Below are 27,975 nucleotides of genomic sequence, written 5' to 3' on the forward strand. Positions count from 1 at the left end.
GGGACGAGGGGAGCTGACAGACTCGAGACCTCTCTGGTAGGTATGGCAGCCACTTGCCAGTGGGTAGGGCCTTCAGACTGCCTGGGGTTATGCAAGGCACTACGGCTGTGGCCAGGCCGGGGCATAGACAGCAGGGCCAGTCTGGCATGAGGGCCGAACGAGAGCTTTGGCAATAACTGCTAACCCTGCTGGCAGTCCCCTGGTGCCTGGCTAATGTCCTTTACATGTGACCCTTGACACAACCCTAGAAGTAGGTCATGCTGTTTCTGTCCCCATTTTACAGATGAGGATGATTAAATTGCCCAAGTCACCCAGCCAGGAAGTGTCAGACAGTCTGATTCCGGAACCTGTGGTCTTAACTGGGCTCTGCCGCCCCACCAAGAAGAGCTACTTCTTCCAGAGGGGCGATGGCACACCACATGCTGCCCTGGGACGTTAGAGATATTTTTTAATTATAATAGTAAAATGTATAAATCTGAAGTGACAGCTCATTGATTTGTCACACGTGTGTATATCTGTGTAGCCACCGCCCGGGTCAATCTATTACACATTCCCATCACCCCAGCAGGCGTCCTCATGCCTCTCCACATACAAGATGGGGTTTTATTTCAACTTCTTTTGGTGCAGTCAGCAAAGCTGGTAGAATGTTTCCCTCTCTTCTGTGACTTCTGGGTCCCATGATCTACTGTGCCCTCCTATGTCCCTCACCCTCTCCCTTCCTGTCTTTCCCTCCTCACCCCTGGCCTCTGACGGCAGGACCTCCAGCTCCTTACCAATTCACACGCAAGAGCCAGCACACGGGGGAGGGCTGGGACGCCGGGCTTTGATCATACTGTTTTCTCTTCGAGTCCTCGGTTTCCCTGTGTCTCTTTGTTACCCCACAATTTCTGGGCTGGGCGTAAATAAATGGTAGGGTATGAGATGGCTTCTGTTAAAGGCTGGAATAATGGGGGAGAAGGTAAATGGGGCCACTCCCGAGCCCCCTGCCCTCTACTCCCCATCCCTCTGCCACCTGTAACAAGCTCAGGCAGGAGAAAAAGAACCCTCCTTTGACAAACCTCAGAAGCACAAATCGAATTATCCGTGGTGGCTCCCAGTACGTGAAGAGTTGCAGACAGATTCTTCCTCCTTCTCACCTTAACCAGCCTACTGCATTTTGTCCTCCTCTCAGAGACCAGCTGCTCCTCAGAGAGACTCCCGCTCCCCTGAGTTGAGGTTGGGGGTTCTGACCCTAGGCAGTAGCTGGTCTCAGGCTGCCCACCAGGGGATTGGATATGGCCTGCTAACCGGAGCTGGGCCCACCCTGTCTTTCAGAGCTCCTAGCATCGAACAGCTACAACTTGGCTCATCTTCACCCCCATGCCCATCTCCACCGCAGCCTTTGCCCCAGATCTCAGGGAGCCCCACAGGGGGAGGAGAAAGTAGGACTTTCTCCTGAGCCCCTCACCAATTCCTGTGCTGGGCTAAGCTCTGAGAAGTAAGCTTAAAGTCAGCTTGACCCTGCAGCTGAGCCGAGGCTGGGAAGTTTGGGACCAGACTGGGCTCCCAATACCTTCTCTAGGACAGGTGTTCCTGAGGCCAGGAGAAGGGACCCAGGCAGGAGTCAGGAAGCCCACAGCATCTCCTCAATCCTGGTCGTCTGCTGTCCAGTGTCATGGTATTAGCTGGATATGGGAGGTGACTGAAAAGGAGTTGGCAGGAGAGCCCTGAGTCTGGTTGGGGATGGGGATTAACCAAATCCTGTTCATTCTACCTGCTCAGCTGGGCCCTCTCTCTGTATCCACTGCCCTGCCTGCCTTAACCCAGGCCTCATCAGTCCCTGCCTGGACTGGTGCAGTAGCTTTCAGCCCCACCACCTGCAACCTGAGGGATCTTTGTAAAATGTGTGACGTCCATCCTCAGGCTCCTGCTTCAAATCTCTGATGGTCCCCAAAGTCCTAGGAGCCAAAGTTCACACTTCAAAACTGGCATCCCAGCCCTTCTAATCTCACTCCTGCCTACATCCAACTTGTCTCCTGATGCCGCAGAATTCTTTGCTGCAGCTCTACCAAGCTTCTTGCAACCTTGCATGTATTAGGCATTTTCATGCCTCCATGCTTGTGCAAAAGCCACTCCTGCTTTCTGGCGTTCTCTTACTCTACCTCTAATTATCTAACTCTTACATATCCTCTAAGACCTACCTCTACAGAATGGGTACAGAATACCCACTCTGTATGAAGCCCACACTCCAGCTAGATCCCACCCTGGAACTCTTCCCTGGGATCAGTAGACTTGGCTATATTCAGCCAGGGAATTTTCTAATTCTCTCCGTGTGCCCAGAGTCCAGAGGGATAATGAGGATGTTTAGAATAGGGAAATAAGTGGGAGAGGAAGTCCAAAGTCTGCCTAAATTCCTCAGTGATAAGGGCTGGAGGGAGCTGCCCTGACCCTGGCCCTGGCCCTCAAAGGGCAATGGTTGACCAGATGGCCTAAGACAAGGCTGTGCAAGAGTTGATACAGTCCAGACCAGTGGTCAGAGACTGAGGTCCCATCTGGGAATGTGCATTTGCTGAGTGACCTCAGGTCCCTCTTTGGGTCTCCATTTCCTCTACCCCTCTCCAGAGGGGTCCAGCACTCAAATAAATTGTGGCAAAGACAGAGCTCATCTTCCAGACCACCCCCACTTTATTCAGAGACACCCTAGTCTCCTATGGCCACCCCTCCCTTCTCTGTGAACTGCCCCCCAGGAAGGGCTCTGTAGCTGTGCTGCTAGGGAAGCAGAGTTGGCTAGAGAAGCTGACGCAACACCTTCTACCCTCAGAGAGTGGGAAGCAAAAGCTGCCAAAACCCTAGGTGCCTACGGTGATTGGGAAAGAAATATCTCTTGGCAAACCACATGGCCATAGCCCTAGCTTATGAGGGCCCAGAAAGTGAGGTTATCCATTGTTATTTCTTAGCTCATAAGGCTGGACACTTTTAGTTACAGGGATATAAAACTCAACTGACTCAAGCCATAAAGAAAGGCATTGGCTCATGTTGCTGGAAGCAGAGCTGATTTCAGGCATGGCTGTATTCAGGTCCTCAGACCATGTGAAGAGGGCCTGGTTTTTCTCCAGCTCTCTATTCTGCCTTCAGCTGTGTGGCCTTCATTATCATTTCACTTGTCAACAAGATGGCAGCAGAAGCTCCAGCCCCTGCATCCTGTAAGGTTTCCACTCCAGTGGGAAAAAACAAATCCACTTGCCTAATTGTTTAATCCAAAGTCCCAGGGGTGAGCTTCCTGGCTCTGAGTAGCCTGACTCGGGCCATGTGCCAGGCACTGTGGCCTGGAATGCTCTGGTTGACTTAAGTCTTGGTCACATGTCAATCTCCTGGAAGAGGGTTCATCAGACCCCCATGAACTGGCAGTAGGGAAGAAGGCAGCTTCCCCGACAGAGGTGAGGACATGGCACCAGAGGGGAGTAAAGGATGGTGGAAGGCGGAAACAGTAGACGTCCACTACCAACCATCCTGCTTTCATGGTGCAGTGTGATGGGAGGTGGAATGGGCAGGAGGATCAGGAGAGGCTGGGAAGGGGCCAGAAAGCAGAAAGAACCCGTTGCTGGTGGACAACAGAGCCGGGAAGGTACCTGGGGGAGAAGTGTGCTCCAAGACAAGCAAAACAGACCAATGGTGGGACACAAGCTCAGGTGGCCAGTCCCCAGGCTCCTCTTCCAGAAGCCACCTCTGACTTCCACCTGGCCATTCTTTTCCCTACACTTGAAGAAGCCAGAAACAGACCCCTCAAGACAGAGCATGTTGAGCATTTCAGCTGAGTGCCCTATGGGAAAGAGGGGAAGCACATGACCCCAAAGAGAAACCACAGGCACAGAGTTTCCTTTAAGTCTCGTCTCTTTTCTTTTAACAGTTATACAAATATTAATAACTATATCCGCTCCATAACAGATCTGTGTTACTTTAGTATGCCAAGTTTTAAATGACTCACCAGTTAATGTCTTTACCCCAATTGGCTGATAAATTTAAAGATCCAAGACAGAACCCATGTTCGCTGTGTGGCTTTCAGGCTACTGGCACATGGGCAGGTGAGGTCTGGATGGTGAAGTCTGAGAGGAGCCCTGGGCAAGGAGTTCTTCCCCTAGACCTGGCCTAGGTCTGCCATGGTGTTATCTGCATATGGCAAAGTTGGACTACAGGGGACCTGTGAGACAATGAGGCCCAACCAAAGCCTTCAGTAGGGAGTGGGGGAGCTGTGGAGGTGGCAGGAACTTAACTGTGTGGCCTCTTGGGCACTGTGGTGTCCGGCCTCAGCTTGGACCTCTCTCCCTCCACAGCAACGGAGAGCTCACTGCCACCTGGGATGCAGAGCCCACAATGGGGCTGACTTACACAGAGCAAGGTTCAAAGTGCTAAGAACTTTGGTTCTAGGGCCAGGCGGGGCCCCCTTAAAGGAAGGAAATGAGGAGAAGCCCCCTACCTGTGCTCTTCCCACAGACCCACTGTAAGAAACCCTAAGTCAGCAGGGGAGGGATTGAGGCCCAGGGAGGCAAGAGCCAAGGTGGGAGGGACACTGAGAATGTATGATTCTGGAGAGGTCTTGCTGGACCCTCTCCTATGGCCCTGGTAGGGACTGTGACATTCTCCTCCCCAGGCAGAGATGAGGAAACTGATGTGGGGTTGCCAGGGCCAGAAGCCACTTTCCTAAAGTGAGAGAAAAAAGAGCTGCCGCCAGCTCCACAGTTCCTTCGTGGAGGCCTTCACCTGCCCTTCCCCACCCAAGAGTTGCCAAGGCCTGGCTTTCTCTGACTGTTCCTGGACAGCCATCCCCCCCACTCACATGTCTTCCCGAAAGCCAGCGTCCCCTGTCACAAGGATCTGGCCCCACCCCTGATGCTTGGCCAGGGCCCAGAGGTAGAGAAGGAAGAAGCTTGGGCTTTTCCATCCTTTCTGCCCACCTTCTCGGGGCAGGGGAGGGCTGGTGGGGTCCTAGAGAGGCCTCTTTTACTTCCTTAAACTTCCCCACCCCCGTTAGATCTTGTATAGCTTGAATTATTTAGAAGCTACGAAGGAGGCAGGTGAGATCTGGGCAAGTAGGGCCAGAGTCCCCTTCCCAGCCCAGAAACCCAGGGGACAGAGCACAGGCTCCTGGAGTGGAGACAAAGGCTAGAAAATGCAGCCGGACTCCTGGATTCCTCCCAGGGCTGGCCCCAGGAACCAGAGGCCAGGATCTACTTCCCCACAACAGGGTAGTGCTAGCTGGGCCCCACCCAACCAGGGAGACTGAGGCAGGGAGAGAGGACTCCCAAGCCAAGCTGGAGAGCGGCAGAGTACAGAGGGCCAGCTCAGGGCTCTAAGGAGAGGCCCTCTTGCCTCTGTCTGGGTCGTGCCACCTACAAAGAAACAGAATTGTTATACCTGCAGCACTGTTGGGGGAGCCACTAAGAAGCCATGACAGGGCCCTCAAGGTGAGGCCGGCTTTGGGTACAGTGGACAACTGCTTGAGGTCAGATCCAGGTCAGGTTCAGGTTTCAGTCAGGCTAGATCAGATTTCAGTCTGGGGTTGGAATTGGGGTTCAGTTGAACTTGGGTCCCTCCAGAGTGAGAGCAGTTTCAGCACAGTGACTGGGGCCTGGTTGGCCCCACACCCCTGAGTGTGTGGCCGAGGCTGATGAGCCCCTCCCTGTCTCTGTCCCCCAGGGCGGCCAGGCAGCCACCCTGCAGCAGGAGTGTGACTATCTGCAGATGATCGAGGTGCAGCACAAGCAGTGTCTGGACGAGGCCCAGCTGGAGAACGAGACCACAGCAGGTGAGGCCGCTGTGGGAGGAGGGGAGCTTCAGACCCCCGTGGGACCCGTGTTTCCTCACCTCGTGAGCCCCGACCCAAGTCACATTCATTCCACATTTGTTGAATGAGATCCCAGGACAGGGATCACACCACAGAGCTGCTTGCTGGTGAGGAGGGCCTGGGGGAGGTGAATGGAAGGAGGAAGGGGCTGACTGGCCTCCACGTCCCCATCGTCCCGCCCCAGGTCTGGGGAGGTCCCAGCATCAGCTGAGGAGGACGTGCTAAACTGGGGTTCTGAAAAGTGCATGGAACCAGCTGCCTTCGGGGCTCCCTATGCCTCTTCTCCAGGAAAAATGGAGATGATGCCCATGGCCGCCAGCCCACCCAGATGGGAGGCCCAGGGTGCTGCGTGGGGGGGTGAGGGGGCATGGGCAATGAAAGGAGGCAAGCTCCAGGACCCCCACCCCACCCAAAGCGGGGCTGGGATGGGGACAACTGGCCCCAGAACCTCACACTCCTGGATTAGCTCCTGTACTATATTAGCATCTCAGAGGAAGAGCAGGGGACATTTGGTCACGGTGTGTGACTCCCACAGGGACCACATGGAACTTAAAGCCAACTCAGCAGTCCAGAGCAAGAAGGGGCACCAAGCTAGTCCGACAGGTCTGGAATACTCACCATAGGGGCATGGGCAGGGAGGTTCAGCTCCTTCCTCTCCAGCCTAGGCTCTGCCACGGGACACCCATAGGACTTATGGTGACACCACACACACACACACACACACACACACACACACATGCAGGCCCCTAGGCCTACATAGGTGCACACACTGGCCTCGCCTTCCCAACCCACACACAGCAGGCCAGAGAAACCGTCAGCTCATTCATTATCCTGCTGATTAGCCGAGTCAAGGTCAGCCCCAGAGGCCGAGCACACGGGGTCGCCACCTACTCCCTCGGGGGTCTGGGAAAGCTCCAGCCTGGCAATGTGAGGGGTGGTACCAGCTTCCCAGACCAGACAGTAGGGCCATTACCCCTAACTTAGCAGCCCAGGGTGAGAAGGGGAGGAGTTCCTCGGAAAGGTGCCACTTGAGCCAGACTTAGAGGGGTGGGACGGTTTGGAGAAACAGAGAGGCTGGGAAGGTGGGAAGTGGGAGGTGGGTGTCAGGTTCAAGGCTCATGATGGGGAGGAATGGCTGGCACCTCAGGGCTAGAGGCAGTGAGGTGGCTGTGCCTGCTCTGGGCCTCCATCCCAGGCCATGCCCCGAGGCTGAGCTCAGTTAGGGAACAGCCTTGCTCAGGAGCAAGGAGCATCTTTACGTCTTCCCAGCTCCCAGGCTCCCCTGACACCTTTCTGAGGCTGACGGTTCTGTGATCCCCCCTGGGTCCTTCTTCTTAGCCCAGGTACCCAGTTTTCTGGCTCCTGCACCATAAGTAAGTGTGTTTAGCCTTACAGAGAGGCTTTGCCTCCCATGAGTCTCAAGGCAGGACAGCCCCCTGTTTCCTGGGGCCCAGAGACTGAGGCCTGGGTCAAGGGGTGGCTGGACCTGCCACTACCTACATGCCCCAGCCCACCCTGCCAGGGCAGGGGGCAGTCCCGGCTTTAGACAGGCCTTGGTAGGCCCCAATGGTGGGATTATGGGCAGCCCTGAGAAGCCCAGACCCCAGATTCTAGGCCTCACTGCAGCACCTCCCAGGCCCTGGGGCAGGCCACCCTCGTGATTCTGATGAGGTCATTGCTGGCACAGCATGCCTGTTGGGTGCCAACACCCTGTCACCAGCAGCGTGGGATCCAGAGGAAGCAGGCATGGGTCAGGGGCCATGGGTCTGCCCATAACCCTGTGTGGGGCTCTGTGTGTGTTCGTGCACAACCAGGTGTGTGCTCCTGGCCTGTGTCTGTCCAGGGCGGTGTCTGTGCCTCTGGGGTCTGTAACTCTGTGTCTGACTTTGAGTGTCTTTGTGAATCAGGAGTGTGTGTCTCTTTAGGCCTGCACATGCCTAGGCGTGCCTGCCTGGTGTGCTGTGTCGGTTTGGGAGTGTGTCCACCAGTGTGAGTGTTGGTGGTATGCCCAGACATGTCTGTCTCTATGCATGTATGTCTCTGTGAGTTGTGTGTTTCTGTGTGCCCGTTTGCTTATGTCTGGTCTTTCTGTGACCAGATAAGTGTACATGTATGTATGTTTGCATGTGTGTATGGGGTTCCATGTGCTTGGAAGTACATGTCAGTGTGTGTGTTTGTGTGCACATAAGTCTGTGAAATGATATTGCAGAAGCCCACCCCACCTGGCCTCGCCATCCCTCACCCCAGGCTCAGGGCTGGGCTTTCCTTTTGGGGTCACAGCCCTAATGGGCACACACAGCCAGCCTGTGCCCTGCATTTCTATGGGCCTGGTGACGTGTGTGATGGAGCCTATGGGGCCTCCCTGGGGTGAGCACACCCAAAATACTCCCAGAGCCCAGCCCAGGACAACAGACCAGTCCAGGTACTAAACATTTTCATGGCTATTACCCCCTCTACTGCTGTCACCCCAACCCAGCTGCCTCAGCAAACCAGCCCTGCCCTGCCTCCTGCGGGATCTCCCTTGACCACGTCCCCCAGACTGGCCTCTCTTCCCTGGCTCCCCTGGCCTGCCTACTGCCCTGCTCACTGACCCAGCACAGTTCACAGTCCCCCTCTCTTCCATCCCACCCCTGGTGAAGGAGAGCTCAGAGGCAGAGACCCAGCCCCAAATCTACTCCCCAACGTGTGCTGGTGGCTGGAGATTCAGAGAGCCCAAAATCTGGCAGGGACCCAGACACAATAGCTGGCTACAAAACAGGGTGTGCCCAGCACTGTCAGAGAAGAGTAAACAAAGTCCAGCAGCAGCAAAATTTCCAGAGAAATGACATCGAGCCCTTCTGGCCCGGAGGAGAGGGAGCCTGTGCATAGGCTGCGCCACTCACCAGCGGTGGGACCTTGGGCTAGTTGCCTGATCACTCTGTGCCTCAGTGTCCTCCCTTGTGAAATAGAAGAGTTAAATAAGTCATTCATTTAAAGAGGTTAGGCCAGGTGCCGTGGCTCACGCCTGTAATACTAGCACTCTGGGAGGCCAAGGCGGAAGGATCGCTCAAGGTCAGGAGTTGGAGACCAGCCTGCGCAAGAATGAGACCCTGTTTCTACTAAAAATAAAAAGAAATTAGCTGGACAACTAAAAATATATAGAAAAAATTAGCCGGGCACGGTGGCGCATGCCTGTAGTCCCAGCTACTCGGAAGGCTGAGGCAGAAGGATCGCTTGAGCCCAGGAGTTCGAGGTTGCTGTGAGCTAGGCTGACACCATGGCACTCTAGCCCAGGCAACAGAGCGAGACTCTGTCTCAAAAAAAATAAACAAATAAAAAATAAAGAGGTTAGAGCAGTGCCTGGAACACACAAAGTCTGTGTAAGCGTTTGCTAATATTATTATAATAACAGAGTCTCGAACCATGAGCAGGATTTGACTGGTCTGAAGGGCCCCTACGTGGCCTCCAGAGAGGTTGGCACAGAATGGGAGAGGGACCAGCAGCCAGGATGACACCACAGAGCCCTCAGGACAGGCTGGGGTGGAGATGGTTGGGGTCCGCGAGGAAGGGAGGCTGTGCTCTCTGACCAGGCCCTGAGGATGCAGGTCTCCTCCTCAGCCTTCAGCTGCAGGTACCACCTGACTGCTGCAGCCCCAGAAGGTACCCCTCCCCGCTGCCAGCCCGCTCCAGCACGCAGAGTCCCGAGGCTGCTCCCCAAGTGAGGATATCCCTCCACCTCCTCTTCCCAGGCTCCCCTCTTGGGAACTCATGAACCTTCGGACCTGGGCTGGGCTGGACTTGGCCCAGTTGGCATTGACTTTGGCTCAGGGGTTGGGTTTCCTGAGCAAATCTAAGGACTGGCAGGATTGCAAAGAGACAATTAAGCCTCCCTCAAGGGAAGGGATCCAGAGTAGTCTTAGTCCTCCAGGGGCACTCAGCTCCTGAATGGACAAAAGCATGGCATTTGCATCTGCCTATTAGAGTAGACCCTTAGGGACCCCACTGAGCACCCTTCCCTGGCCAGGCTCTGCAAGGCGAATAGCTACATGGTGCCGAACACAGCCTGTGCACAGTTTTCTCTGAACTTGCTCTCTGACAACACCCACACTGTCACAATTCACAGTCTGAGTTTTGCTGCCCAGGGTTGCTGAGCACCTATGTTGCTGAAGAACTAGCTGTACCCCAATATACTCATCGGCCCAACACCTTGTTTTTATAACAGACATTTTCTAATGCCTCCTTTACTATCATAAAATGAAATTCAGGACACATACGCATTCACTTTTATAAAAAATGGTGTTCTAGCTATAATGTGAAAGAATAATTAAAAGGCACGTAATTTCTAATAAAATACCATGTGCATGTTCAGGCATGATTGCACTAAAAGAAGATGTAGTCTGTAGGTTGTATCTATAAATATAAATTCCGGGAATGTGAGACCTATAAATGTAGATCGACATGTGCGGGTGGCTGTATCAGTGACTCAAATATTATAGGCAGCTCTGCTGTAGGTAACACGATTTTCCAAAACATTGAACAACTCTCAGTAAAATTCCGAACAAAACAAAGCACAGTCTTGGCTCCCTTTACTCAGTGGTTGCATTCCTGGAAAACTCCATGTATGTCAAACCTGTGCAGTAACTACCTTGTGTTCATATGTGAAATGAGTAAGAGTCCAGGCCGTGGTCGTTGCAAAAGGTTTTCATCTACACACGTTTGCGGTGGCTCGTCTGAAAGCCACGCAGTGTGAGACAGTTCTTCGCTGTGCAGGACTATCCAGTTTGCCTGCCTGGCATCCCTGCTGCCTGCCCATCAGATGCCAGGTGAGGTCCCCCACTCGCTGCAACAAATAAAACCCCCGCCAGTGTTCAAAACACCGCGGGGGATGCTCCATCCCTCACTGAGGACCAAGGAGCTATAGTCGTGCCTCCTCTCTCTGTCTCCCTGCCAAGACAGGCCCAGTATAGCTTGGGCAGGGCTGTGCCTCCCCTCTCAGACCTGAGTCTCAGATGGGAGCCTGGTGGCAGGAGGAAGAGAGTGGGTGCCTCTGGGCTCAGGCCCCAGGGCTGGAGGCACCTGGTGACCGTGCTGACACTTGTGTCCTCTGCCTTCACCCCACAGGCTGCAGCAAGATGTGGGACAACCTCACCTGCTGGCCAGCCACCCCTCACGGCCAGGTGGTTGTGTTGTCTTGTCCCCCCATCTTCAGGCTCTTCTCCCCCATTCAAGGTAAGCGCCCCGGGTTGAAGGGAGGGAGCTGGGGTGATGTGAGCGGCCAGCTGGAGTGGGGACTTACCTCTCAAGGAGGAGGGAAGGCAAAGGAAAGTGGCCAAAGGGGCTGCAGCCTGGGGGGGGCTCCCTGGCAGAGAAGGCACGGCACTGGGTCTCTGAAGGACTCATGGGATTTGATTAGCTCTTCACATAAAGATAAGCACGTGGGAAAGGCTTGCTAAATATTTGCTCAACAATGGATAACTGATTGACTGACAGGCACTTGATTACATTATGGCTCCCATGTTCCCGTTGCCTTGGGCTGGTCATGATTCAGTCTTTCGCGGCCTGGAGCCAGTGAGCTCTCGGGCTCCGAAACCGCAGCACGGCTTTGCTTACACACGCCGTCATGTTCTGCTTAGATGAATGTTCCCATATGAGGCAGAAAATGGGGAGCCCCTTCAGGAAGTGGGCTTTCTTGACACTAGGCCTTAAAGAGGCTTGCAACACACGTTGGGTCATTCTGTCACGCAGCGAGTGAAGCACCCCTGGGGTGCCAGGCACTGGGCTGCACAAGCACGGTGGGGAGGGGGTAAAATAGCCCCCTAGGCTGCTCTTTCGGAGCTAACGTTCTAGTTGGAGAGATGTTTAGTAAGAAAACAAACAAATGTATCCCAAATAATAAAAAGTGCTGGGGGAGGGAAAAAGGAGGGTGGGAACGACATAAGGGCCGGTGTTCATGAACACGTCTGCGCAGGTGACAGACACCTCAGGTGCCATCCAAAGACCTGGAGGTGAGAAGGAACCACCAGGCAAAGATCCTAGGCAGGGCGACAATGGAGAGAGAGAACCCATAGCCCGTGGAACAGGCATTCAGGGAACTCCAGGAGGGCCAGTGTGGCTGAGGCGGAGAGAGCGCAGGGGAGGCAAGGAGGGGAGAGACGGGATGGGGGCCAGGCCATACAGGGCGTTCCAGACTGAGGTAAGGACTTGCGTTTTTTCCTAAGTCCAGTGAGAAGCTTCTGGCGGGTTTTAAGCAGGGGACTGACACAGGCCGATTTAGGTTTTAACTGATCACTCTAGTTTCTGTGAGAAGGAAGGATTCTAGGAGTATAAATGGGAAACCCAATCAGAAGGCAGGCAAGCAAGGATGATGGTTTGGATTCTGGTAGAGAGCGTGGTGGAGGAGAAAAATGGGAGATTGATCCATGGAGGGCTTGGGGGCAAGCAAGGGGGAGGGAGGAATCAAGTGTGCCCCCCTCCCAGGTCTAGGTTTAATGAGCTGGAGGGGAAGAAAGAGCTGGACTGGGTAGGGAGGACTGAGGGAGGAGCAGTACTGAGTGGGAAAGACTGAGGGAGGAGCAGGTCTGGGTAGGGAGGACAGAGGGGGGAGCAGGACTGAGTGGGAAGGGATGAGGGTGGAGTGGGTCTGGATGGGGAGGACTTATGAGGAGTAGATCTGAGTGGGGAGGACTGAGGGAGGAATAGGTCTGGGTAGGGAGGATTGAGGGAGGAGCAGGACTGAGTGGGAAGGACTGAGGGAGGAGTGGGTCTGGATGGGGAGGACTTATGAGGAGTAGGTCTGAGTGGGGAGGACTGAGGGAGGAACAGGTCTGGGTGGGGAGGACTTATGAGGAGCAAACCCTAGATAAGGATTCAAGGGGTGAGCAGAAAGACTAGAGTGTCTCTCACTCATCGGCCTTTCCTCCCTGGACCCCAGTCTCTCTGTAAAGTTGGGGTGGGAGGTGGACCAAATGGTCTCTTTGGGGTGGACCAGTTATTCCCCCCAGTGCTTGGTATTGTGACCTCACTGGTGAAGGACAGACCTCAAAGCCCTCCTGAGGAGCCTGGGAACAGTCACTGCCATGCCATGGTCCGGGCCAATGCCCACCTAGCCCAGCCCTGCACCAGGGGGACCCAGTGTCTGGGAAGGTCAGAGAGGAGCTCCCCTGGCAGGTCGCACAGCTCAGACCATCAGCAAAGCCTGGGAACCAGCCTTCTCTCAGATCCCTGGAAGCACCTGCTAATTGCCTTCCTCCCTGATACTCTGCTAATTGCATTCCTCCCAACGGCTCTTCCTTTTGTCCCTGCTGGAATGTGTCAAGGTAGCTCCTTCACTTGAGAACCTGGACTCCAGCCCACAGTCTGGCTAACCCTGAGGCTGCCAGCATCAATGGGATCCACTCGGTGCCTTGGTGCAGATGAGAAAAAGTCAGCCCTTCCTCAGGAGGAATCAACCTCTCACTAGAGCCCACATCACACAGTGGCAAGCTGAATATGAAGTAGATTTTCGCCCCCAAGGCCATCAGCCAGATGCCCTTGTGCAGTGAACAACCTCCACAGCTATACTTGGTGGGCCTAGTCTCTGAAAATGGTGGAGAGAAATAGGAGACTGTGATTAGGGTTTCAAAATGTAGAGGCAAGAGGGTGTTTTCCTGAGTAATTACTAACAATTCCCTCAATTCCAAAGAGGGAAGTTTGCAAGTGTAGGGTAGGATAATACCCACCCCGACTCCCACAACTTTGGATAACAGGACTGGGGAAGGAGTATCCCCCCAGGAAGAGACCTGATTCTACAGGGAAAGCTGAGGAAAGCTTACAGATGATAAAAATCATGGGGGGTTAGAAAGAAGTCATCTACCCGGGGTGGATGAAACACCTGGAGGAGGTGGCCCGGCCAGGCAAGGGAATGTTCATGAAGTCACCAAAGAGTTCATGGTGGCTTATTTCTTTAATTTGTAGTCTGCAGATCTTTTGTCTGTGGTGTTTTTACCTTCAAATATTTAGAGAGACATTTTTTGTTGTTGTTGTTACTCATACCTGCAGTGAGAGTGTATAAAGAGACTTTTTTTTAGAATAAAAAGTGGGTTGCCTATTTTGGTTGAGAAAATTCAATAGACATCTATTCTCACCATGTCTGTGGAGTCTATGGGACACCTCCTCTCCCCACCACCTGCGTCACGATGCCATGGATAAGGAAGTCTTCGTGCCAACTAAGAAGCTTGCCCTTTCTGGCTGGGATGGGGCGCGTGGGAGGAATTTCAGCAGGAGAGCTCCGTGGTCAGGTCTGGGTGCTAGAACAATCCTCCCAGCTATCTCAGGGTGCGGAGCTGCTTGGGGGGGTGTGTAGGAAAGCAGGGAGACTCATCCAGAGGCTTCCACCTAATACAGGGAAAATGAGATGGTGGTGGTGTTGAGGGAAGAGAGGCTGGGACAGGACTGGTGGCAGATCGGGGAGAGGGAAGGGGAGTGGAGAGAGAATGTTCCCCCAATTTCTGGCTCCAGTCACTGAGTGGTGCTTTTCAGGAGGTGGAGAAGCCCAGGGAGGAGCAGGGCCCATGACTGCTCTTTGAGACACGGTGAGTGGGAGGAGACTGGGAGAATGGAGGTGTCCCTCCCAGCATGGGGTTAAAGTCCCTTGCCACCTCCCTCCTGCCCTCCATATCCCCCTCCACAGACACAGGGCCTGCAGGTTCCCAGGCCCAGCCTGGAGAGAAACTCTTGGCTGCTTCTCCAGGTCCCACGGTGACAGCCTTTGAGATCTCCTTGAGAGCAGCTCACTTTTGAGGCCTGGACCACAGTCCCAGGGCTCTCCAAAGAGGCCATCTAGCCCTGAAGATGACCCTTTATCCCCTCTCCTGCCCCACCATCTACAGCAGCTGGGGCTCCAGGGATGCCCCTTTGGCCACTGCTGGGAGCCCAGCAAGATCTAGAGTCCTGGTCTGCATCCCAGGCCTGCTGCTTCCTTGCTGTGACCATGGGCAAGTCACCTCACTTCTCTTAGCCTGGGGATCCCCACCTTTTAGTGGGACTAATGAAAACTCCTGATCCCTAGCCTTAACACATTAATGTTTACCCTACCACCCCACTCACACACACACACAGTGTGTGAAGCTGCCATGTAGGTTGTGTAGGTGTGATGAGTCACAGCGGTTATGCTGCTAGCGTAATTCACGATACCAGGTGCTTGCTTTGTCACAGTGCCTGGCCTCATGAAGCCCTGGTCCCTCTGGAGAATATGGAGCCTGGAGCTTTAGAAGCCCAGCTTCGAGGCCGATTGATTTGGGTCTTATCCCTCTTTTCGACCCACCCGCGCCTAGTCGGGGGAAGTCCCCAAAAGAATCAGATCCCGGGTGGAGCTGTGGCCTCATGGCCTGCGTGAGCTCCTGAGAGCTGAGGCTGGGGCCAGGCCTGCAGTTTGAAGAGGGGCTGGACTGAGGGATCCGAGCCAGGCCCACCTCAGGCTGCAACGGTGGGAAGCTGGGAGGGCTGGGTAGGGGCAGCTGAAGACCCTTCTCCTCACCCTGGAGCCTCTTGCAGCAGCATGGTTGGGAACCCCGGGCAGAAAAGGGGTTGCCAAGGCAGGAAACTGGCCCAGCCCAATGCCCCTTCCTCAGCAAGGTCCTTCCGGCCTTCCCTGGGCCACACAGTGGAAATAGAGCCAGCTCTGAGCTGCTCTTTCCTGGCTGTCCTCCCCCAGCCCAAGCCATCCCTTATCAGCCATAAAATAGGGTGATAAGACCTCCTTCAAAGGGATGCCAGGAAGATTTACAGAAATAGTGAATATGGAACCATCGGATATATTCCTGGCACACGGCCAAAGTTTGGAAGTATCAAACACATGTGCACAGTGACCCTCCCTGAGCTCACAGGACACCTTGACCCCTCCCAAAGCTCTGCGTCAGGACACCAAAGTAAGTCCTCAGGTCACCTCAGAGCAGGCGAGGCCAAGCTAGAGACCAAACCAGCTCTATCTTGTCCTCTCTGTGTGGCCTGGGGCAAGTGACCCACTTCTTGGGACCACCACTTCTCAGCTGTGAAATGCACTTACCTTCCTTGTTGGATGGTTGAGGGGATTAAATAGGATGTGCCTCAAGTGATCTGTGCAGCACTGACACGTGACAAGTTCTCAAAAGTCATTGCGATGAAGCTGACGATGGTGGTGACAGTGCTGGTGATGAATGAGCACTGGGACGGGAGAGGGAGATTATTCTCTGGCTCACCCCTTGCCTATTCAACCCCTCCCCTCCCTCAGGGGAGAGGACACTCCCTGGGGCTGGAGAGTGGGGAGCCTTGCTTGTACCCCTCGCCCACGTGCCCCCTGAGTGGTCCTGTCCCTTTGCTGCGGCCTCGAGCCTCCGAGGACAGTGGAGAGTGCAGCTGCCCTGTAGCCCCAGCCTCAGCTGGTTTCTCCCCGAAGCTCCTGCAGTGCTGCGCTGCTCCGTTCCCCTTTCACACCCCTCAGCTGGGGTGGGTGCTCCTGCGGGACCTGCCTGCTTCTCCACTTAAGAGGATTTCAGATCTGCACCCGTATCCTCCAGCCCCCACCCACACCCATAGCCACACCTGGGGGGCCTCTCCAGCAGCACATCTGAGCCCCGCCGGGTGTGGGAGGAAACCCAGCCCCACAGGCTGAGGCAGACATGCGCCCCCACCCCAGCCGTGGCCCTGCAACAAGGGTCAGCATTCGGCTCACGGCAAGGGTCAAGGATCAAGGATCCTTCTGCAACAAGGCCAGGCAGAGTCTGTGACAAGGCTCAGAGTTTATGTTGTACCTGGGGTCAGGTTCAGACCATGGCAGGGGTAGGACTGAGCCCAGGAATGTCTGCTGTCATTCTGTCATCTGTGCAGGAGGGTCCCCTGGCAGTCATGCAGGGGCTTCTCCCTGCCCCAGGTGCCCCCATGGTGCCCTGGGTGTTGGGGTCCAGGAAGCTGGAGCCTGACGGCACCAGGGCTGGGGGGAACAGGGCTGAGTTCTCTGCCCTGTGCCAAGCACAGAGATAGCCAGGTCTCTGCAGCCTACTCCAGGGACCCTGCTCCCGGCCTCAGCTCTCCCTCCTCCCTGCCCCTGCCCTCCACCCAGGCCGCAACGTGAGCCGCAGCTGCACCGATGAAGGCTGGACACACCTGGAGCCTGGCCCCTACCCCATTGCCTGTGGCTTGGATGACAAGGCATCAAGTTTGCATGAGGTGGGCCTCAGCGCACCCCTACCCAACCTGCACGGCACCTGGCCCACCTAAGTGCCTTTCACCCTTGCCCACAGACGGCTGCTGTCTCTGTGGGAGCCAGGACTCCTGGGGTCCGCCCTCCTCGAGCCTCCTCCCTCTCCAGGCCTGCCTTTCTGGGGGCTTATCCCCTGGCTGCCCCTGACAGGGAGTGGGAGGAGGCTTTCATGAGGATAACGCATGGGAGGGAGTCCCCAGAGCAGCAAAAGCAAAAGCAGCACCCCCAGGCTGGGCCCCCCACTGGCTTGTGGGAGCCCCTCCCCCGTCTTGGAGGTGGCAAGGCAGGCAGATACCATCCTGTCACATCCAGAGGGGAAACTGAGGTCCTGGAAAGAGACAGCCTCAGATACTCAAAAGCAGGGACACGAACAGGGCCCGTTGTCCTCAGTCCCAGGACAAGGATCTGCCTCTGCAGCAGGTAGAGCATAGGTGGTCTCTGTGAGGACCTGGGGAGCCAGATAATAATATTGATGGGGAGGCTAGAGTATAATTGGGGTCCTCAGCTAGGAGCCCCTCACTGCTTTGGGGTATAAATGCATGTGTCTGTCTGTGATGACATCCGCCCCACGCTCAGCCACCCTTCTCCCACAGGGCTCTCGCTCCCCGCAAGGCAGCAGCAATTTCTCAGAGGCCTTTGAAGCCCACTGGGGCCTTAGGCCCTAATTCCCCTAAATCCCTCTTAACCACTTGCCTCTGCTCGGGCAGGGTGTGGAAGGGAGAGGAAGGAGGGGCTTGCCCGGGTGACTATTGAGTTGCCCGTGTGTCCATGGGGAGGGCATTGGGAGAGGGACCAAGCAAGCAGCCCCTGGGGCCCAGCCTTGTTCCCCTAGAAAGGCCATTTTGCCCTCATCCTGCTGACCCCAGCCCCTGAGAGCCCAAAGTGGGAAATTCACCCCAGTGTCGTCTTTAACATTCTGCATTCCCTGTGCACCTCCAGAGAGAGGGCCTCATGTGGGGGTCCCCTAGGGTGCTGAGCCCAGAGTTGGCACAGAGCTGCAGAAGGAACCAATGAGCACACGGAATGTGTGAGATCGTCACTCTTTCCCTCACTGACTTACCCCTCGTGAAGAAGCAAGGACAGAGTGAATTCAACCCCCACTCCCGCCCTGACATGCGGTCCTGTCCTGTCCGTGCAAACTGGGCTGTTAGGGGGTCAGGGGATGAAAGGGTGCCCCTCAGCTGCTCTTGGGAGCCCCAGGCCTCAGCCTCCTTATCTGCCAAGGCAGGGACGCCCCTGCACAAGTCCCCCGACCAAATCTTTACCCATCTCCCCCCAGCAGCAGCAGACAATGTTCTACAGTTCTGTGAAGACCGGCTACACCATCGGCTACAGCTTGTCCCTTGCCACCCTTCTGGTTGCCACAGCTATCCTGAGCCTGTTCAGGTGAGGACCAGCCCAAGCAATGGGGCTCAAAGCAAATCTGCAAGTGTCATTCCAGTGGTCAAACCCAAACTGCCCCAGGCATGTCCTGGCCCCCTCCACTGTCACCCCGTGCCCTGGGCAGCACACAAGCCCTGCCCAAGCCCCCCTGCCAGGCCAGCCTCCCTAGAGATGGCAGGTGGCCAGGGTGTTTCATCTGCTGTAGCCTGGTCCCCCACAGGATGGCCCTGCACCTGGAGCAGGGCGTGGGGACCAGAGGGTGGGGCCTGCACCCTGGAATGAGGCTTCTCGGGGAGAGGCACAGTCAAGGGTGAGGCACTTAGAGGCCCAGCTGCACAGGGGGATGGGGCACCCGGGGGCAGGCCTACAGCTCAGAACGGGACCCCCTTCAAGGCAGGGCCTGCACTCTGGAGGCCACATGTTCCCCAGCACCCCTTGCTCAGAGCATAGGATGACGCTGGCTGAGGTGGGGGTGCAAGGTCCCTTCCGCCTCCCAGATCTTCCTGCCCCATGCAGGAAGCTCCACTGCACACGGAACTACATCCACATGAACCTCTTCATATCCTTCATCTTGAGGGCTGCCGCTGTCTTCATCAAAGACTTGGCCCTCTACAATGGCGGGGAGTTGGACCACTGCTCCGAGGGCTCGGTGAGGACCCCCACCCTGGCCCACCATCCCCAGTCTCACCCTCATCTTTAATCACCAAAATCTCCTCTTCCCTTCTTCCCCCTCCCTCTGTCTTTCTCTCTCGCAGTCCAAGGTGGCCAAACCCCCACCCAACCCCATCTGGCAGCTCCTCAAATCCCACTCCCCTCCCAGCAATAGCAGATGTCACTCAGCCATCTGGGAGCTCAGTGACCTGCCCCTGCCAATGAGAAAAGCAGGTGGGAAATGGGACACTTCATAGCCACAGCCCAGAGCCCCATCCCACCCCAGTTGCTAACTTCCTGTATGGCCTTGGAGGACTTCCTCAGTTTCCCCATCTGTGCAAGGACTTCCAAGATTCCTTCCAACTCTGCCCTCTGCCATTTGCATCCCCAGGGCTCCGCTCACCATGCCACCCTTCCCACTCCCCAGACCTTCCCTTGCCATCTGGAGTGGGTCCTCCTCTTCTGTTCTGTCCCTGCTGTAGGCAGGTTCTGGGCCTTCCTAGGGAAGGAAGGTTAAGGGATCATGTAAGGAATTCATCGCCGGTCACTAAGGGGTCCACTTCCAAGTGATTCTGAGCTAAAGGCCCCTCGCTGAGTGCCCCTGAGCTAGGACAGGGAGCTTGAGACTGGCCCTAGCCCCCACCCATTGCTTGTGGAATGGTGACTCATTGCTTCCTGAGTGACCCCAGAGGCAATGCACTATATAGGGGTCAGCAGTATCTTCTCCCCAAAGAGGGAACCTATGATAGTGGAATCACAGGCATCTCAACAAGGGGGAGAGAAACCCAGGGGACCCACCTTGGCCATTTCCAGAGCTCCTCAGAGGATCCATCCCAGGATCTGGGAGCCAAGTCAGACACATGCAGTGTGAGCCACTGCACAGCCTGCAGCCTCTAGTGCTCTTGCTAAGGGTACTTGTGGAGACTGGCTTCCCAATTCACTAGCAGCTCTGTAAAGCTTTTCTAAGGCAAAGTCACAGTACAGGTAACTGTCCTGTACCTTAAAGAGCTGAATTATTCTTGCAAAGCAAATGGGGGGAAGGTGGGCGACACAAGCACTCCTGTAGCTAGAGGGACTGAAGCACAGCCTGAGGAAGGACTTTCCAACCACAGGGAGGGGGAAGGGTGGGGGAAGGAGGTGTCTGTCTGAGGATGTCTCAAAGCCAAGAGTATAGGAAGGAAGGGTGGGAACCGGAGTTCTGAGTACAGGGGGATGTGGAAGCTAGAGGGCTTCCTGGAGGAGGGTGGCTTTAAGCCCTGGCTTACAGACATCTAGTCTTGATCTGAAATGGGAGGCTGTTTCCGGAAGGGGACAGAGGGCCCAGAGACCTTCCAAACATGCCAGATGGGACACCCAGAGCCCCATGACTGCCTCACTCAGGGGTCTCCCTGACCCCTAGGAGGAATGACCACCCTCCCCTTTTCTTTTCTCCACTTCTACTTCCCCCTCCTCTACTCTCTTCTCAGTCTCAGTCTCTGCTCCACACTTCCACCTGGGCCCCACTCAGTAGTCTACAGTCCACACCCCCACACATTCAGCAGACTCTTGCAAATTCGAGCAAGAATTCTCCCTCATACTTCTTCCAGCTACTTTCAATCCTAATTGGAATGAGATGAATGAGTGGGGGTGTGAGTGGATGGGCAGACTGATGGATAGTGGAGTAAATAGATGTGTGAATGTCTGAGTAGGCAGAAGAATAGATGGATAAAGCAAGGAAGATTAGACAGACAGTGGGTAGAGGGGTGGGTGGGTAGATAGGGGATGGATGCATGAGTGCCCTAATGGATGCATTAGATGGGTGGGTGCATAGATGGATGGATGGATAGATGGCTGGATGGGTGGGTTGGTAAATGAATGGAGAGATAGGTGAATGGGTGTAAGGATTAATAGCTGGGTGAAAACGAATAGATGAGGGATGGATTCACAGATGGAAGATGGATAGATGGATGAGTTGATCATGGATGTCTACTGCATAGATGGGTAAATAAATGGATAAATGGATAGGTGAGTGGGTGGATGATTATACAAGTAGATGGGTGGATAGATATATAGATGGGAAGATAGATAGATGATGAATTGATGGATGGATAATTAAAATCACCAGTTTATCCCAAACCATCAGATGATCTAAAATCAGGGATAATGAGAAAACTAATGAATACATTTTCAAGGGGATAATATAAAGCAACAAAGAGATTTAGGTGGCTGTACTGTAACGAGGTTTGTTACAGACAGGGGTGTGGGCAGTCAAAGACCCCTTCTAGCCCCAGTGAGCCCTCTGTTTGCTCCTCCCCCTGCAGGTGGGCTGTAAGGCAGCCATGGTCTTCTTCCAGTACTGTGTCATGGCCAACTTCTTCTGGCTGCTGGTGGAGGGCCTCTACCTGCACACCCTGCTTGCCGTCTCCTTCTTCTCCGAGCGGAAGTACTTCTGGGGGTACATACTCATCGGCTGGGGTATGGTACCAGGGAGGGCTTCCAGGCTGGGGACAGAGGGGACAAGGCCTGGGGAGCTCACTGGGGGGGAAGGTGCCAACCCAGCTTGCACTCTTAGATCTTGCTAGGCTGCAGGTCCTGCCTGTATGCAAGTATCTTGGCCAAGAGTTGAGAAAAGTTCCCCAAATGTCTGAGCCTAGGGAGGTGCCCTCAAGCGGCTGCACCCAGGGCTGACCTATGGGACAGATTCTGTGAATGTCCTTCCATTCCCCTTCAGCCCCTGAAACACACAGGGTCACTGCTAATCTACAAGGTGACTCTGTCAAAATTAGAAACAGACTGTCCCTCTGAGTGGACACAGCCCCTCAGGCATATAGCTTCACCCCTTCAGTGCAGCATCTTTGCACAGTGAACAACCTAGGCAACCACAGATGGCAGCCCTGAATACCCGACCCTGTTCTCTCTCCCTCCCACTCTCTGTTTCTTTCTCCTAAATCTCTCCTTCATGCCCTCTATCCCTGTTTCTCATGCCCTTTTCTCTCTTTCTCTGTCCTCTGGCTCTGACAGGGGTGCCCAGCACATTCACCATGGTGTGGACCATCATCAGGATCCATTTTGAGGATTATGGGTGAGCTGTCACCCGCCCCTCCCCTGGCTGCCATCACTGGGGACAGATCCCCTGGGTGGGTTGATGGTGCCACCCAGGCTTGGCAAGTGGACAAACCACAGCACTTGGCCCAGAGAGGGAGGATGGAGGGGGACCTGGGGAGCAACAGATTCTGGGCCCGTGGTTTCTAAAGGGCTTGGGGGCAGAGCTGGGGACAAGGGAGAGTACTGCTGACTCTGCTGAGGACAACCTCTCTCTCTTTCCCCACCATACTCTGCTCAGATGCTGGGACACCATCAACTCCTCATTGTGGTGGATCATAAAGGCCCCCATCCTCGCCTCCATCTTGGTAAGGCCTCCAACCACTTAGAGATGGGGAAACTGAGGCTCAGGGGGAGGCAACTTACCTCAGGTCACACAGGAAATTAGTGCCTGGGTCAGAGCTGAAACATAGGCTTCCAAATGCCCAATGCAGGGCCATCCCCATCCCCACCCACCAGTTCTTCCTCTAGAGAAAGTGGGTTGGGGGGCCCAGTCCTTGGGATGCAAAACAGAGTCCCTGGATGATCTGCCCAAAGGGGAAGAGCTAAGGAAGAGGAAAGATGGGGGCAGCAGGACCCTGGGGAAGGAGCCAGGCCAGCAGTCCAGGGGACTGACCACCCCAACATCCCCTCTCTGACTGCCTGATCTTGGGCCCCCACCCACTAGGTGAACTTCATCCTGTTTATTTGCATCATCCGAATCCTGGTTCAGAAACTGCAGCCCCCAGATATCAGGAAGAGTGACAGCAGCCCATACTCGTGAGTGTGGGCCCAGTGCTCCGACCTCCCAGTACCTCCACCCCAGTGCGCAAACCATCCCACATCTCCTTGAAGTCCCCCTACCCTAAACATGCAGGGTCACCAAAAAGCCACATTGCTCTTGCTCACCTCCACCATGGCCTGGCTCAGCCCACCAGTGTCCCCTGCGCCAGCCCTGCCCTGCCCTCACCAGGCTGCCCTCAGAGCTCAAGCCTGCTTCTCCTGCACTCACTTACCTGGCATCCTTCCCAGGTGTGCATCTGCTGCCAAGCCAGGAGACTCGAGAAGACAGAGATAAATTGCGTCTTATTCATACCATGTGCCCAGTCCCTGGCATGTGCCTGGCACATAAAGGGGGTGCAATAAATGCAAAGCAGAGGAATGCCCTGGGGGAACCCCCAGCCTACCAATGAGGCAGCACATTCAGGACTCAATATTCCCCAATAGTAATAACTGTGTCCTCAGTTTACATGCCAGGCATGTGCTAAGGGGTTTTCTTGAGTCATCTAATTTCATCCGTGCAGTCTCCTGTGAAATTGCCCCCTTTTTACAAAGGGGAAACTGACACACACTCCTCCCTCCTCAGCGTTTGGGAGCACATCACCATGGGCAGGGAGAAGGGGGCACAGTGTCCATGGGACAGAGCTTGGAAAGGTGTGAGGACTTCCCTGTGCTTGGGAGGACTGGGGAAACAGGCAGGTCTTCATGGGAGCCACAGGGCTTGAAGGCAGAGCTAAAGAAACATGGAAATGTGAAAAGGGAGGCCGTGGGAAGGCAAGTAGGGTCTGCATGCCCACAGATGGGAACAGGAGATTGAGTCTCAGTGCTATGCATGCAAGACAAACCTGGGATGCCCCACAAGGCTTCCCAGTCCTGAGGTTCTAGAATGTTCTTCTTGGCCTGGCTTCTCTTTAGGGAGTCTGAGCTGTGATTCTAAGATTCCCGGCTAGAATGTCACGAGCTGCTGGATTTAGGATTCTATTCTGGAATCCTGTGACTGTCTCTGATGAGACTAAGACTCACATTCCTGGTGTGACAGTGTGCTCTCCTGCTGGGTGTGTAGGCAGAGCTTCCCTTCCTGTCTGGGAAGCAAGGGCCCTGGGGGAGTCTGCAGTCTGCTGAGGGGTAGCACATCTGGCCTGCGCACCCGCATCCTCTGCTTTGCTGATGAGGCCTTATTTCCCCTAACATACGAAGGTTTGAGAGGGCTTGAATCTGAGGCAAAGAGAGCTGGTCATGGTCATGGCCAGGTCCATGTGGGTGCGATGGAAAGGAAACAGCTGTCAGCAGGCAGAGGGGGTGGGGGGAGCTGGAGATGGAGCTCCTCGAGGAGAGGCTGTGAGCTCCCACTCTCCACCTCCCCATAAGCCTTCAATTTAAAGAAAGCCTCCATCTGTCAGTCTCAGGCATGCAGGATAGGTTTGTAGCCAAGGATGGGTGGGCAGCAATCAGGATCTTAGCATGACTAGGAACCAGGTCCGGGAAGGAGTGGGAGGGGCAAGGCCAGCTTGCTGTGGGACCTCAGGCCCCATGCTAGGCCTCACTGGACTGACTGCCAAGGCAGTAGAGATAGAGGCAGAGACTCTCCTTAACCACCCCGTGCCCAGAACTCTCCCAGCCAGGGAACCATGGCTCACATGCCAGGACCAGCTATGAGGTCAGGTGGCTGGGAGGCCTGAACCCTGTGCGTGGGAGAGGCGCGGGCATTTAGAGTGAATGCCCACTCTACTGAGCACACAGGGCTGTGAAGGAGGAGCTGGTCCTTCAGAGCATACTAGGAGTGTGTGCATCGCGTGAGGAGGGAGAGGGAGAGGGATACAATCCCACAGAAAAGTGGCAACTCCTGGAGGAGTGAACACAGTAGAAAAGCCAAAGACAGAGGGCTCCACTGATTACCCCTGGGTGACCCCTGGTGATCAGGCACTAACTTGGGCAGCCATCACCTCCAAGTGGCCTTGGGCATATGTGGTCAGTACCCCAGTTAGAAAGACTTCCTTCCCAGAAGTCCTCATTCCCAGCAGGGAATTGTTCTCTCCTAAATGCACTGCACTTCATAGCACCCGAAGCATTTCCAAGTTTACAGTGGGCCCCTGTTTCTGTAATTTGACTATGTTTAGCATACATTTACCCCATTATACAGATTGGGGAAACTGAGACCAGGAGGGGGGGAACCACGATCTCTTGTTACCTGAGAACATCTCCCCATTAGCTGAAATCCACTGTTATGCATCACCCCTACCAGCCCCTCCTGTATGCTCTTTCCTCCAAAAGAGCGAGAATAGAGGGAGTTTCTTTCTCCCTCATGCTTCCCTCCAGCACGAGGGCCGCGGGCATGAGGGCAGAGGCACTGCAGATTTGGAACTGGAGCATATTTGGGCATATTTTGGAGAGCCAACAGTCCATTCTCACACATCCTGGTCAGTGTCCCCATCTCTGTGCTCCCAGCTTCCCATGCCAGGCACTATGGTACCCACCCGTGTGGACACACATGCCCATGGCCTGCCCCTCCCCTGTCCCCAGGAGGCTGGCCAAGTCCACTCTCCTGCTGATCCCCCTGTTTGGAGTGCACTACATCATGTTTGCCTTCTTCCCTGACAACTTTAAGACTGAAGCGAAAATGGTCTTTGAGCTCATCGTGGGGTCTTTCCAGGTATGAACTGTTGACTTAAGGCTATGTTCTTCTCTGGCCTTTAAGGGGATTAACCTGGAGCCTTGGTTCCTTGCCACCGGATTCCAGTCTTTTCACTGTAATAAGTATTGGTTAAGTACTTTGTGCTTAGCCCTTTCCTTAACCAGGGGAACGCGGGGGTGGGGCCAGGGGTGGGAGCTCCTGAGACCTGTCTACCTACCTCTCCTGTCCCCTTTCTCCCCAGGGTTTTGTGGTGGCCATCCTCTACTGCTTCCTTAATGGCGAGGTAAGCCCCTCCCAGACCTTGAGGGCCAGAGAACAGAACTCCCAGGCCCAGGGTCCAGAGCAAGACAGGTGAAACGTTGTTACTCCAACTGTGATCCTCATACTAGTAGCATCGGGGTCACTTAGGACATTGTTAAAAATTCATATCTCTAGGACTACCCCAGACCTGCTGACTTAGAATCTGCATTTTAATAAAAACCCCTGGGGTTTCGTGTGTGCCTTAGAGTTTGAGAAACAAACACCTAGTTAAGTGGCTGTGTGCAGAGTGAGTCGGCATGGGTGGGGGCTGCAAGGGAAGGTTGAGTCACTGTGGAGCCCTGATTACAATGCACAAAAATCCACCTAGGTGAGCTCAAGTGAGCTGGAGGGCCAGGGTAGGGAGAACTGGGTACAGCGGCCCCTAGGCAGCATCCCACTCTCTCCCTGGACTGCATTCTCTGATCCTCTCTGCCTCTCACCTCCTCCGACTCCAAGGCCTTGATTCGACCTTGACCCCAACCGAGTCCCAACTCTGCACTGCCCAAGGCAGCATCTGGGACTCTCCATTTAGACTTCCCAAAGAGGATACGACTGGCAGGCTCCGCACCCTAAATCGAGAGAAGCCCAATCAGCAGTGGGCCGACCACCCTCCCCTCTCTTAGGTGCAGGCGGAGCTGCGACGGAAGTGGCGGCGCTGGCACCTGCAGGGTGTCCTAGGCTGGAGCCCCAAATACCAGCACCCGTTGGGAGGCAGCAACGGCGCCACGTGCAGCACGCAGGTGTCCATGCTGACCCGCGTCAGCCCGAGCGCACGCCGCTCCTCCAGCTTCCAGGCCGAAGTCTCCCTGGTCTGACCGCCAGGAGCCCAGGAGCCCAAGGCGGCCCCTCCCACCCCCTCTCACCCACCCCAGCCAGCGCTGGGGACTGAGCTTGCCAGGGCGCGGCCAGCCCCAGCCCTGGGCTCGGAGGCTGCCCCAACCCCCAGGTCACTCGGGACACTCCTGGAGAACGCAGCCCTTGAGCCGGCCTCCTGCGTTTCTAGGCAAGTAGCAGATGTCCCCTGGAGGATGTGGGGTGGGACTTAGTCATCAGACTTCTCCTCTAGAGGCCCCCTCCTCCAATCAAGGGCGAGAAATATGCATACTTTCATCCTGACTCCGCCCCTGGTAGCTCTTCTGTCCAGTCAGAGGAAAGCAACCGCTCACCCTCAAACAAGGCTGTGATCTGAGGGCAGAAAGGTCCTGCACCGGAAGGCCGCCACAACCACCCGCCCCTGACAGTGCCTGAAGTTTCACCATCGCTGCCAAGTTCCTGTGGGTTAAGCATTGCCATTCAGGCATCTCTCTGAAGATGCAGGTCTCTCCTCGGGTGCCCTCCTCTTAGCTACCAGCTCCTCAAGGTGAGTGAGTTAGTCTGTCCGGAGTTTTGATTTGGGGAGCATAGCTACCTTTGTAGTCCCCCCGAAGTGGAGTGGTCCCAGCATCAGTCTGGTGGCTGGAAAAATGCAACCCACAGACTGAGGAACTCTGAGGCCTCTGGGAAGTGAGGAGACAGCCACCAGCAAATGCTGAGATCTCAGACTAAGCCTATCTGCTCTCCAAGCTCCATCTGGCTTCATCCATCAAGTGCAATCAGCGACACCGGTCATACGCATCCCACAGGCTGTGGCAGCAACAGGGATCAAGAGCTGCCCTCCTTGGCTGCCCACCTACGTGCCAACTATTGCAACCAGACTCAGAGACGTGCACTCATGGGCACCTTCATCCTTGAATCAACCCAGCAAAGTGGGAATTACTGTGCCTATTTCGTGGATCAGGAAACAGTCTCACAGAGAGCAGGTACCTCACCCTGTTGCACAGACAGGATTTGAACTCAGATCTGGCTGATGGAAAGGTGAAAGCACAGACTCTTAACTGCTACCTTTTATATATTGTAACCAGCTGGATCCTCTCGTTATTTGTATCACCACTGATACTGTTACTGCCATTATTCCTGAGTCCCTATTCCACCCTACCCTCCCTGGAGTGTGGCTGAGGAGTCCTTCAGCTCATGTATCATCTGGACAAGAGTCAGTTCGTGGCATCCTCTGTCTGTCCTTCACCCCTGTGGCCACATGGCTTCCTACCCACACCCCCACCGGATGATCCCCTCAGGACTGCAACAGGCTTGTGCGACAATAAATATTGGCTTGGA

The 27,975-nt window shown here is 55.1% G+C and overlaps 1 protein-coding gene across 2 annotated transcripts; it reads left to right on the plus strand.

Annotated features, from left to right (window-relative positions):
• The first annotated feature begins 5,678 nt into the window (after nucleotides 1-5,678).
• VIPR1 (vasoactive intestinal peptide receptor 1) lies at nucleotides 5,679-27,975 on the plus strand. Of its 2 annotated transcripts, none has more exons than XM_012639123.1 (12): nucleotides 5,679-5,782; nucleotides 10,922-11,029; nucleotides 16,875-16,981; nucleotides 18,295-18,401; nucleotides 18,915-19,047; nucleotides 21,350-21,503; nucleotides 22,050-22,110; nucleotides 22,372-22,438; nucleotides 22,798-22,889; nucleotides 25,410-25,539; nucleotides 25,763-25,804; nucleotides 26,445-27,975. In XM_012639123.1, exons 1-12 carry the CDS (start codon nucleotides 5,719-5,721, stop codon nucleotides 26,634-26,636), a joined length of 1,257 nt encoding a protein of 418 aa, XP_012494577.1. In that variant the 5' UTR covers nucleotides 5,679-5,718; the 3' UTR covers nucleotides 26,637-27,975. The 2 variants fall into 2 exon arrangements, with proteins under 2 accessions (XP_012494577.1, XP_012494586.1); XM_012639132.1 differs by having other exon boundaries at nucleotides 18,298-18,401.

The sequence above is a fragment of the Propithecus coquereli genome, unplaced genomic scaffold (assembly GCF_000956105.1).
Source record: "Propithecus coquereli isolate 6110/MARCELLA unplaced genomic scaffold, Pcoq_1.0 Scaffold1, whole genome shotgun sequence".
Lineage (NCBI taxonomy): Eukaryota > Metazoa > Chordata > Mammalia > Primates > Indriidae > Propithecus > Propithecus coquereli.